At 42.9% G+C, this 13617-nt stretch overlaps 1 protein-coding gene across 9 annotated transcripts in view; it reads left to right on the forward strand.

Moving 5' to 3' along the window:
* EBF1 (EBF transcription factor 1) overlaps window positions 1-13617 on the forward strand; it is a 381864-nt gene that overhangs the window by 345492 nt on the left and 22755 nt on the right. For all 9 annotated transcript variants that reach the window (XM_045792005.2, XM_087867821.1, XM_045792006.2 and 6 more), the window contains exon 11: window positions 4815-4903. In XM_045792005.2, coding sequence (XP_045647961.1) covers window positions 4815-4903 — 89 coding nt within the window. The remainder of the gene's footprint in view (window positions 1-4814; window positions 4904-13617) is intronic.

Raw genomic sequence — 13617 nt, forward strand, 5'->3', positions numbered from 1 at the left:
TTACAGTAGCATATGGGCACAGCTCCACAGGGTCCTCCTGAGCTCATGGAGCCAACATGTATGTATCTCCAAGTTTAAACAGGACAGTGGAAAACACCTTGAATTCAAATGTCTGAGGGTCCTCAATACTCTGATTGCCCTTAAATCCATGTGTCTTATGAAGTGTAGTGTGACCCTGACGCCTTCATACAAAACGGGAGAAGAGGTGGTGACCCATCATCTGAGCCTTAGGAAGGCAAGAGTAGGCATTTCTGAATGGAGGGAAGCTGCATTCCAACTCTACAGGGTAGTTCATCCCCCTTCTGGGGTTGGATTCTATGTACCTTTCAGGAAGTTTCTTTTCCGAGGCTTTTGGTGTTGCGACACAAAGTAGTTAATTCCTACAAATGCCGTCTGGACACACCGTAAGCACTAAAACTGATGATCGAATTGATGGAGAATTTACTATCTTATGGAATTTTTCAAATGCCTACATTGCTGCCATTCTATTCTGATGATTTAAAAATTGGGCCTTTTTAGGGGCGCCTGGGTGGCACAGCGGTTAAGCGTCTGCCTTTGGCTCAGGGCGTGATCCCGGCGTTCTGGGATCGAGCCCCACATCAGGCTCCTCCGCTAGGAGCCTGCTTCTTCCTCTCCCATTCCCCCTGCTTGTGTTCCCTCTCTCGCTGGCTGTCTCTATCTCTGTCGAATAAATAAATAAAATCTTTAAAAAAAAATTGGGCCTTTTTAAATTTGGGATTACAGATTTTTCTAAAGCTCTGAGCTTCCCTTGCGCTGTGGCTGTCCCTGCCTGGTTTAGGATGACAGCCCCGCAGCCATTTCCAGAAGCTGAGGACTAGGTGTTTGGAAGCGGTCACATAATGCTTTCTCATCCGTGCATATTCCTTTTGCAGTTTATAGCTTCATCTGTTTTTTTTTTTTTTCTTTTTTCGACCTAAGATGCTCATGCTTCTTTATTTGTGGTTAATTATGCTCAATTAGGTTTTTTTTTCTTTCCCTACTAGATTCTCGGAATTGTCCCAAGTTTTAGGGGGGAAAATTGATTAGTCCCATTTCTACTGGTGCCCCCTGAGCCCTGTGCTTGAATACAATGAGGTCACTTTGTTGAAGGATTAACTTTATATTACATTCTTGCAGAGTAGACGTATGTCCCTAAGGTACGACTACCCCCACTGATGAAATAAATATACCATTCTTTATGATTCCTCCTCGTTACCCTCTCTGTTGATTTTCAGAGAGTTTATGAATAGTCACATATTTATACAACTGGCCAAAAGTATACTACTTATTTTTCTTATGGTCTGTAATAACCTATGCAAGGTTATTAAAGGGTATACAGACCCCTTTTAAGGCATAGTTTCTTATGTCATTACTTTATACAAGGAGGTCAAATTCCATCTCAGCAACAATCTCTTGCTCTTAACCTTTTTCTCCGATTATAAAAGTAATATATGTTCATTGTGGAAAACTCAGAGAATGCACAGCACAAAGAGAAGGAAGAAAAGCACTTTAAGATCCACTTTTTTAGAAATAACTACTGTTAGGCATTTTATACACAGACATTTCTTTTTTATTCTATGTATGTTCATTTTCTAAAAAGTAACCATGTTTACATATGCTCCTGTAACCTGCTTGTTAACCTAGCAACATAGTATATGTCAGTAAGTTCCCCCCCCCTTTGGCATTGCTTTTGAGGACTGCATCATACTCCATTCCATGGGTATGCCATGATTTAACCCTCGCTCCCTAGACATTTAATCTGTTTTCGGGTTTTTTTGTTTGTTTTTTGAGTTTTTTTGTTTTTTTAAGTAATAATCTTTATCTGAGAGACCCTCTCACTCAGGAATCAGTTTTTGTCCTTTAGTCAGAGCAATCAAAGAAATCATCAGGCATCTTTTTTTTTTTTTTTTGAAGATTTTATTTATTTATTTGACAGAGAGAGACAGCCAGCGAGAGAGGGAACACAAGCAGGGGGAGTAGGAGAGGAAGAAGCAGGCTCCTAGTGGAGAAGCCTGATGTGGGGCTCGATCCCGGAACGCCAGGATCATGCCCTGAGCCGAAGGCAGACGCTTAACGACTGCACCACCCAGGCGCCCCAGGCATCTTTGAATTTAAGACAGTGAGCTTTGTATTGCATATTTTTTATGCTTTGTCTACAGCACTGGACCATGCCATTGTATTATTCAATATGTGAATTAGGGGCAGGTGAATATATTTAAAAGTATGAGTGTAGAGCAAATCATAAAGGCATAGGAAATAAATTAAAAGTCTTTGTCTTACTATCTGAAATATTTCCCCTCCCCAAGTATACTTCCATAGAGTGGATGCTTATTTTCCTTTGAATAATGGTTTTAATATATCTAACTCAATTACTCTTTGTGGCAGCAGAATGACTTCTCCTCAGCTCTTTAGCTATTAGTTCCATACGATATTTGAATTGGTTCTTTTAATTGCAGATATTAAGTGTTGGTCATTCTGCGTGAGTTGGCTGGATGGACAGAGAAACACATCCTCCCCCCATACAACAGACAGTCATTCATTTAACAACCACGGGTTTCCTGACACAGTAGGAATTAATTCATTATCAAACAACTGAGGGAACAGGTCAACAATTCAAGTTTTATTGGTGACTTAGACTGAAAACTAAAACCAAGAATTAGAATTTTCAGGATGCTGAATTATGTCTTCAGGTATTAAAATGATACATTTAATTGTCTAAAGCTATTTTTATGGTTAAACATCTTTGATGGCAATTAGTATTATGGGTGGGGGATGGATGTGATATATAACTTAAACCTAGGTGCTTATTCTTGTCCCTTTCATGCATTTCTTGATTAAGTACTGTGGATTTTACGAGTAACAGCTTCCCTGCATAAAGAGTTCTATGGCTTTTTCTCTACATGTCTAATTTGAAAAAAGAATTCTTCTCAAGGGTTTAGAAAGTAATTCATAAAATGGGAGGAATAATAAATATTGTGCCTTAACTCATATGCTAGTATAGATGGAGAGATTTGGTACACCTGGGTATAATTTTAGTTAATTTCCACAAGAGACAGGTTGAAAGTTTACTGTTTGGAAGTGGGAGAAGGGGGGAGAAGAAGGCTAAATCTCATATTTGCAAAAATGATTACATTGTCTTAAATGAAAATGCTTCTCTATTAACAACTTCAATAAGCATTGCATTTGGGAAAAAATCTTTTCAATAAAAAGTTACCTGAAGTTCACTCCAACTTAAAATATACAAGTGAGGAAAAAGTACTTACTCTGATTTATGTGTCTTTTGGAAGTGTAATTATTGGCTTTTTACTCACCTATGTAAAACAATGTACTTTTGTAAATGGATTTCTGGCCACTTTACACAGCTCTTTTTTTTTTTTTTTTTTTTTTTTCCTCCCTTACATAAAAAGTAAGCACTGTCAATCAGGAATTTTAAGGTTTATTTCCTCTTTAGAAATGATTGATAGCCTTTTAGATTTACAAGTTGACAAGTTAAAGGGTTCTATTGGTATAATTATGTACTAAATTCACAGTCTTTCAATTTAAATGTCCTTTTAAAACCACAAGATTATCATACCTGTATTTTGAAAAGTGGGCCAGTCAGTTTGGGTTGGTATACAAATTGCTTCCATTAGCCTTGGGACCTATTTGAATTTAATACAGTTTTTTAAAGTTAGTAGTAGTATGAATCTTACTTTTAAAATTTAGGTTAATGGAAATGCATTTTAAGTAAAGCATGTGGCAACTTGTTTTCTAATGTATAGCTAAATGTGAGAACTACAAAGACTGTCTTTTTACTCGGTAGGGGAGAAAATATGTGGTTGAAAACGTTAGTTACACTAAAAAAGAAAAGAAGAAAAACACCCACCCACCCACCCACCTATTACTTAAAGGATATGGGGGATGTGGGTAGAGGGCAGAGCTGCCATCTTTTCCTGGTCAGATGAGGAAGGCTGAAGATATTTCATATCTTGGAAAGAAATTTTGAAACTTATAGACCAGAGTCCACTTTGTATCACACTTAATTTAAGGCTGCTTTGAAGAGAGTGTAGACAGTATAGGTACAATTAGGCCCATTGTCTTCAAGTATTATTACAGGTTTGCTCTTCCTCCAGTCTTTTTAAGAATTTTTCTTGGAGACCCAGCTGCTCTAAGCTAGTGCTCCACAGAGGCTGGTCTTTTTCCTGAAATAATATTGATGTTGGTGAATGAGTCTGTCATTTTAGATGTGAGGATGTTGTATCAAGGGCATTTTCGACACCTATCACCTTGCACACTCCATCCAAGGGTAGCATTGACTTTCTATGCCGAGAAGATCGCGTCTCCCTGCCTCTCACCACCTTCTTGCGGGCTTGATGGCCATACCAGAGAGGTGCTGCGGTGAGTCAGCTGAGGTCTACTAGAGATTTTTCAGTCACGCAAGTACTTGTCATTCTCCTGCTGATTAGAATCTACAGACACCCTCAGACAAGCCCTTGAGTGTTTTGACCTGAGCTTCTAACTAGCGAATCCTAAAGCTTCACATCGAATGCCGTTTTACTTTCTGTTTTTGATTATGTAAGGAATATAGAATTTGGCCAGAAGCACAGAGTCCGGGACCTGCTTTAATGTTCTTTTGAGCGAGTCGCTGCGCACCACGGCACATAGCCCCAGTAGACGGCGGGAGTGTGCAGCACGGGGATTGTGCATCTGACCATCTCGTGATCTAGTTCAAAAGTGCGAATTAAACTTTGGACTTCCAGTTATCTCCATGCCCTCAGTGTGCGGTCTCCCTCATTTCCCGGAATTGTTCTAATCGTGTGCCTTCTTCATTGCAGCGCTCAATGAGCCCACCATCGATTATGGTTTCCAGAGGTTACAGAAGGTCATTCCTCGGCACCCTGGTGACCCCGAGCGCTTGCCAAAGGTCAGGATACCTCTTTTTTGGGTTATAGTCTCTGGACACTTGGGCTTACGTGATTAGCAGGAAACTTTGCTATTGATAAAAAATTAGTTCGTAGATAAACAACTCAATACTTGTGTGGTTTATGTGCTTGGAATTATAAGGTAAACAATCGTAAAAGTAGCAAGCGTTTATGTGCCAAGGAGAGTCATGCTTATTTTTACATATATTATGTCATTTCTTCCTTTCAAAAACCCTCTGAGGTTGGTACTGTTACCTTTATTTTAGAGAAGAAAATAATCAAGCAGAGAGAGATTTAATCATTTGCCCAAGGTCGCATAGCATGTCAATTGCTAAACTGAGATTCCAACCTGAACAGCCTGGCTCCCAAGTCCAGGTTGTTCATCACTGCATCATACCAACTCTCAAGAGGAAAAAGAACACTGCCTTTCTACCTACGTGAGGATTTCTACTTATCCCCGGTGCCGCTAGAGCTCAAAGAGACATACTGGCAGATCTTGCAACTGGACCAATAAGACAGAGCCTCTTCCCACCAGAGGCATCCTACTTAACCGGAAACATGGTACAAACGTGAGAAATTAAACAGAAATTCAGGACAGAATAATATATGTCACGCCCCACTGCGTTGTTAGTTGCTAATACAGAAAGGAGGAGGTTCCCGTTTATCGACTTCTATCCTGTACCTGTCGTTGTCGGCAGCGCCCCCACCTCTGTATCTGAGGAACGGGGGCCGTGTGGCGGAGAGATCACCATACACGACTAATGGTAACGGGAAGGAATGGGTACATTTAAAGTACGACCCATTTTCTGTGAGGACTCAGTAGAGAACAGTTCAATGCTAAAGAAGTTCCAGGTACAGAATCAGTGGAACTACCGTTCACCGTTTCCGGACAGTAAAATGAAGTTTCACTTCCCACACGAATGAAAACGATTCTAAATTAAAGGAGTAGATGAGGGGTGCTCTCCTTGCCAGAGTAAGGCTAGAGATAGGTCCTTTCTAGGTCTGTTTCTCCTCGTAAAACACTTGTAAAAATGAAGGTGGCGTCCTTCCTAGCTCAGCAGACTTCTTCGGGGATCAGGTTATCGTCACATCCTCCCTGCATGCCTGTGCCCGGGGCAGCAGAGCCACCTGTCAGAACAGGCCGTGCCCAGGAGAAAGGTGTCCCCGCAACTGCTACACAGGCCAAAGGAACCAGTAGGGGTGGGGAGGGACACGACCTGACTGAAGAGACGTACCATGACCAGCAAGAGCGGCTCCACTCTGCCCGGACCTGGGCGGGACCCGCACAGCCTTCGGACTCAGCCTTCAGCTTCCCGGCACAGCCTCGTGCCCAGTGCTGCTCACCCCAGTAAAAAGTCACTGAACAGGAAGAAATCACATGAGGGGCTGGTCTTTGAAGCGGCCTCCCCCTTACACAGCCTTCTCTTTCACCCTGACTTGGTCTTGGTGAGCAGTTAAATAATCTCGTTGTAAGAGTGAACGGGCTCACTGCGATCTCTGTCTAGAGGGAAGATGTGCCTTGGAGAGGTTTACTTTTCAGTCCCTCCGTCCAGCAAGAATCTAGCTCCCGTGCACTTCCTGTGGGACTAGAATTGGTAATTTTACAGCACAATGATGTAAATGGTGTGTGTCCACCCACCGGTCAGTGCCTTGGGTGTCTCAGGGGTAGGAAGACGGCATGGCCACAATGCCAGATTTTTCTTAGTTTTTCCATTTGGGGACAGTCCTCACTTTACATGTGGCATTTGACGTCTCTAGACGCTGCCGAAGGGACCCGAGAGTCAGATCGGCAGGAGTGGGGCTCGGAGCAAGGACACCTACCAGCTAGGCAACTGGGGTCAGAATTCAGTTGTGTTTTTTTTCTCCAAAATTCTTTACCTCTCCATGCCTCAGTTTCCTTCTCTATCAAATGGAGATGGGAATATTTGGTGCCACTTCTAATGGTTATTTTAACCACGTATCGTGCAGTCGACAGAGGGTAGCTACGATTATCTGCCAGTTGAGGAAGAGTGGCCTTCTTGCTTCTGAGGGCTCTTCCACCCACTCTCTGCAGAGCAGGAGACCCTCACCCTGGTGAGCAGTTGCACGGATGACTTATCTTCTGTACCTCGTTTCTTCATCTATAAAGTGGGGGCGATAATGGTGCTGACTTCACAGGGATCCCGTAAGGATACAAAGAGGTACAGCTCTCTGGCTCCCCATGGCCTCTCAGTAAATATTGGTTGAAAAACAGAAGATAAATCTGTTTTAAAGATAAAGTCTAAAGAAGTCAGGAAGTGCTTTTCTTATTCATAAAGAATAAGAGAAATGGGAATATAGGACCGAGTTTTGTGTACTTTTAAAGACATTTTTACAGTCGCACATCACGTTCAGAAATGTTGAGCAAATAGCACAGCACGTGTCACTTCATCCCCGGTGGCCACGGTGGAATTCCCAGCCCTCTTTTCCTGGGTTTGGGAGGAGTCATCAGGACACAATGGATTTGTGTGTTAAGGAAACACTCTGCAGCCTGCATCTAGCCACCAGACTGCCCATGGGCTCTGGCTGGAGCCCCCCCCCCAGGAAGCTCTCTGTGTGACTCAGATCAGAGGGGCTGTCCTCCTGGCTCCGAACGTTAAGGTGGAGTGAGAGTTCAAGAGCAGGGTCAGGACGTGGCGGATGGAGCCAGCTCGAGGTATTCCTGTGGACTCGGGAGATTTATATTCCTGCTGTCCATTGTTAGAGGGATAAAAATGGGCTCCGCCTTTCTTAGAATCACGGTCAGTGTTTGTCAAACAGGAGTGTTTCAGTGAGCCATGGACCACACACCTTAAAAAACAAACTGCACTTTATTAAACCCATGTGTTTGTGAATAGACAAAGCTAGATTCATACAACCACCCACATATTCTGTCAAATGAAACTGCTCCAAAGACCAAGCAGACAGCTTTCCATAATAATATGCCTTTGTACACTGGCTTGTGCTTTTTCAAAGAACTTGTACATGCTTTGTTTTATTGGAGCCCGTCTTACCAGAGAAGTCGGGAAAGCAGACATCATTCCCACTTAACAAATGAGAAAACAGGAACAAGCTGAATCCTTCTCTGTAAATCATTTTGTTGCTGAAAGTCACCATTAGTGATAGTGGCCTTATGCACAAATTTAAAATACTGCCATTATCCTAAGACCAGGTGTTTTTTAGTTTCCTTTTTCATACGCACGGGGAGAAGGGTGGGCCAGGATTTTAAATGGACACATTCTGCTCTGTTGCACACAGACTTGCCTCCCTCTCTGGATCCTGACAGGAGGGAGAGGAACAGGTGACCGACCGGGGTGAAGGTTGACTCTGTGGATAGTGTAGAGGCGAGGGGATGGGACTGTGGTCAGTCAGAGACGGTGAGACGCTGGCATGCACGATGCAATCCAGAAACCCTGAGCCAGGAGTTCTCTCTGTTTTGAAGACCAGAGGTGTCTCCATCCCCTTCCAGTTTATGGAACGTTGTCCTCCTGAGTGGTCAGTGAACACTAGCATGGAGGCGGGGAGAGTGGACCAAGCCTCGCTGGCATTCCATGGGCCGGCAGTGAGTCCCAGGGAGCAGGCAGCATAACGTCACGCCTCCAGTGCTCCCAGCACCGCTTTATCAAGGTGTTCAAAGAGTACAGAGGCCAAGAGAGTGGGCTCTCTGCTCAGGCAGACCTGGCGTTTGAAAACCAGATCCACTGCTCTGTGCAGTGACTCAGCCTCTCCGGCCTCTGTTTCTCCTTCACGCTGTGGCCCTGCAATGTTGCTGTTGGGCATTAGTGAGGGAATTTCTGCAAGGACGCCTGTCTGGCATCTAGCAGGACTTCAGTAGACAGAGGCTCCAGTCCCTGCAAGGTGGGTGCTCCCCATTCCACGGGAGTCAGAGTTCCAGAGGGCCGGTGACTTGCTGTGACCTTACAGCTAGCCAGTGGGAAAACAAAAATGGGAGTCCCTGGGCTTGACCGCCTCACGGTTACCACTGCGCCATATTCCCACTTTGCCTTCAGATCTAGAAAGCCAGATAATTCTGTCTTGAGGTGACTGGCTCCTCTCCCCTGTCCCTTGCCCACACCTCACCCCTATTCTACTTAAACTTTTGCCAGCTTTCTCTCATTCCCCCACTGAGAGGGGTTGGTGTGGGGACCTCCATGGGGCAAACATTTTTTTTCTGCCAGAGCCAGTCCCTCTTTTAGAGAAAATAAAGCAGTTTGAGAAAAGTAACAAAGGCGGCATTTGTGTATTTTGCTTTATGGAGCTGAAAATATCTGGTAAATTGATCCAGTGGGGGTAATAAATACACATTACTTTATCTTGTTCTTCGTGTCCTACACCCCTGAGCCGTGATAGAACAGCACCACTTAATAGACTTAAAAAAGAGTAATTACGCTCATTGGTTGTGTGATTTTTCAGCCCTCCCAGCCCTGCCTGACCTTCTAATTTAGCTCACCGTGTCTAACTAATGCATTTATATTCATCTTTTATGAAGCATGTATAGTACAGAATTGACTTTAGAGCCTTTTTCAAGCTGTCCTCCCAGGTCTGCAATCTGGTTAGTAGTAAGGAGGGGGAGCTATCCATCTCTATACGTTCACATGTATAGATAACACATACACATGGCTCACGGCATTTTTTTTTATCCTTTATGAAACATAATAAAAAGTATTTATTACATTTTTACTTTAAAGCTTTTATACATTCTAGCATTATTTACAGCTAAACATGCAGGGAAAAGATGCGAGTGTTTTTAAAATGATTACTGTTAATGTTTCTGCTTGTCAGAAGTGCTTAAATTTTCCTGCACTTTGTCTAAAAACTTAGTACTGTTGCCTTTTAAGAACAACACATTTAAAAGATCTTGCAAGTCAGATTTGCAAACACTGCTGACAGTTTGTGATGAATGATATTGCAAAATTTGCAAGATGTTTGTCATTTTGCACAGCCGACATATTAAGGAGCAGATTAAGAAACGCAAACCCCCTATGGAAAACAACCATCCCAAACCCAAACCAAAACAAACCTCAAGCTAACCTTGAACCCAGAGAGCACACGCACCAGTATCTCTCACCCGGGTTTTCTCTCCCAACTTCCCACTCAGCCAGTGGAACCCAATTGTTCTCAGTGCATTTTCTCTCACCATATGGTCTCCTCATTACCATACACTAAGAGTCCATATGGGAAACTTGTGAAATGAACTGTATTCATTTTAACTGCCAGATGAGCAGCCTTTTGCTTTGCAAGCTTAGCTTAAGTCATCTGCTGTCTTCATGTTGTTATGGCAACACGGCACCAATAAAAAATTCTAATCTACTGTAAGTGATCACAGTATTTTCAGTGCTTGCCTATAACTGCCCTCAAAGGGGAGGAGGGAAAAAAGGGTTATAGTCTTGCCAGGAGCACGGGGTTGGTCTCCATTCCAGCAGGTGTCAGTAAAGAAACTGATGAGTTGGGGAGAGGTCCCAGGGTGGCTCCGTAGTAGACCTGGATCAGAAGGGATGTGGATTGCAGAGGGATGGATGGTAGTGAGGATGGACTAGAGAGCCGTTGGGAGGGTCTAGAAAACAATTATCAAATGTCAAAAACCATAGTTCTTCCAGCGGACGTGTTATACTCTGCTGGAGCTGTGCAGCCTGCCACAAATAAAACTCGAGATTCTGGACTACGCAGGCAGCCAATCCTTTACGGTAGCTTCTCCTTCATTGGCATGCGAAAAAATCTCAGCCTCCATGAGTCTCTCTTCCTGTACGTGGGAATTAGTCATTTCCAACACCATGCTAATTAGGAGTACCTTAAAGTAATGAAAGTAGGCAGCAACATCCTTAAATATAAATCATTTTCACCTCCGCAGGCCACATGATATGTTGCATCTCTGTCTCTCTATCTGTATCGAAAGTGAATGTTTATAGTCTCAGTTCATCAGTTCACATTAGCCTCATGCTGAATATTTAAACACAGAACAATTTGAACACACCACGAAGGAAGACAGTGACTGCACTTTCATTTGGAACAGCAAGGGCTCATCTAATAATAATTTAGTAAATCAGCCATTTAGTGGCTCGGTTGTGCACTGCATTGTGCCAAATATTATTCAGTTCAACTGCACACTTGCAGAACTGAAATTCAGACTCCAGTCACAGGCACTGTTTTTGCTCAATGGAGAGACAAGACCCAAAATCACCCTCCCTAAAGAGCGTTCGTGTTTATCGATTGATCATAAATACAGAGCTGGGGCAAAATAAAACTGGAGTCGGCTGTATACAATGTATTCTAATTATGCTTTTATTGTTTTAGTGTTTATGCAAAGACTATCAGTGATTCAAAACCTGCAGTTGCATCAGTGAAAATACAAATAAGAAATCTTTGCATAACCACATTGCCTGTTAGCAGAAAAGAGGATGAGTAGGGGTTTCAGAAAAGGGTAAAGAAAAAACTTTCATCTTTATCTTCCACACCGTGACACTGGCTACCCTCTCACCTTGGTCATTCATTTATTTTTGTCATTTGAAGAAACTCTATTGGTGTTTTATCCAGGAACCAAAATGACTCGACTCAGACAAAAATACAGAAACAAAAGCAAATCGTATGGGATATTTAACTCTTAGAAAAAGCACACGAGTTTGAATACAAGAAGCATTTTTGTCTCTGCGTTCTCTTGTCAAAAACACAAACTATGGAATGCAGCCCCCTTTCTTCCTCTTTCCCCTGTATCCGCCAGAAACCTTACAGGCAGATTCCACCACCTATTTTGATAACGTGCTCACGTTAGAGGCTTGATGGCCCCTCTTCTTACGCCTCTTGTATCAGGGGAGCTTAGCCTCGTTCTGCGCACCCCCTGAAACTGAATAGAGGATCGCGTATGGGGATTAGGAGTATGCATTTTTGAGGGGAGGAAGATTGTAGCTTCATTTAAAAAGCCCATGATCCTCGCAAGAGCTATAATTTTCCCTTCTTTATCTTACCTTTGACTTGTTTTTCTGTAAAGTTACTCCACTGGTCATTTTTGTATCAGGTCCATTTTAGAGATGAGGACACTGAGGCTCAGAGAGGCCAAGTAATCTGCTCAAGCTTACGCATCTGGTAAATGCAGGTTTTCTACCTCACCTGACTTCCTCACTGTTAGTCTGTTCAGAATCGTCCAGTATTCTGCAAATAGGACTGCTTCTCAAACAGCACTCAAGGCACGTAATGCACGTTGACTCTAAGAATGCATATAATTTACCGAAGTTCTCTGGACAATAAGAGGAGGCTGTCAATATTAGTGCTGGCTAATACTGTTCAATGAAGCACTAACTAACTGTATGTCTCCTGAGCCAGGTGCTGACATTAACCCTGCTTTACAGATGAGGAAACAGAGGCATGCATTTACAATGCTAGTAAGCGCCAGAGCATGGATTTGAGCCAACGACGTTGAACCCCAGAGCTAGCATCCCTAAGCACTGCCCCTTAGAATTAAGAAAAAGGAATTTTAAGAAAAAAAAAAGGCAATTTTGCAATCCAATCCTAAAAAATTTCTCAAGCTTGGCCAGGGCTGGGGGGGTGGAGGAAGAGGGAAATGGTAGCATGGACTGAGGTTAGCTCAGAAAGGGCTGAGCCAAGCAAAAGTGGCAGCTGGCAGTGCGAATTAAAAACATGCACATACAAACATTGGAGATAATTCTTTTTCTCTTTAGCAGCAGAGTCATTATATTCGGGACTTGTAATATCAGTTACTCCATAGCTGAATCCTGGAACCTCTTTTGAGTTCTTTTTTCGCACTGAGCTCCTGATGAGGGTGACCGCGTTTATCCGACTTCACATCACACCCCGTGGGCAGGGGCATTGAATATAGTTACTCATTAGTTCAGGGAGAAGTCACAGGAGGAACAAGGGGCTAACTCTTGCGTGCCTCCCCACCATCCAAAACCCTCCTCTTGGACTGAAGCCCTTAGAAAGAGACACTAGGAGGTAGGTCTTCAACCTCACTCACTATTTTCAGCCTTGAGTTACACTTCAATTAAGCATCAGAGTAATAAGAACAGCCCCAGCAGTCTCGAGGCAGTGGATTTTAATTGCGGTTATACTCAGGACCATCTGTAAAGCCTTGGGAATTTACAGATATCATTCGTCTGGAGGTGCATATAATAACTGATGGTGTTCGACAATTTAAGAAGCAAAGCAAACTATATTTTTGCCTTCCTTAGATATGCTTAAAGTACAACATAGCTCCAGCATGCACATCTCACTTAGTCAAGTTTAACTATACGTACTTGTCCAAAAATATAAATATACACGTACATTTGTATACACACACACCAAAGGCACAGACATAGACATACACATACATAGGTATGGCAGTAAATTTCTCTGTTTACTCAGTGGTTCTTCTACTTTCAAACTAGACATTCATTCTGCTTTGCCCTAGGGAAAGGGAATCCACAGCCCAAAGACAAAGAGAAACAGAAGTAGTTAATTTTCGGCTTTTGTGTTTCTAAGAGCCCAGGCCTTGGTGACTTAAAAGATTTTCAAGGGTAATTTTGACTCTAGGCAGTTTTTGTTTCATGTGCTGACTTTACAACCTACCCCTGAAAAAGGCACCTCTGTCCATAGCCTTTTCTTTAAGCAGAGACTTTTATCCTGATCAGAAAGTCGATTTCCAAGGCCACTCAGCAGGACCTAACCCAGAGCGTCGGTCTTAAACCAGTACAATGAATTGGAATAAGAAGAGCCGCCAGAGGTTACC

This window comes from Ursus americanus, chromosome 15 (assembly GCF_024610735.1).
Source record: "Ursus americanus isolate L20-20 chromosome 15, mUrsAme1.1.p, whole genome shotgun sequence".
Taxonomy (NCBI): Eukaryota; Metazoa; Chordata; class Mammalia; order Carnivora; family Ursidae; genus Ursus; species Ursus americanus.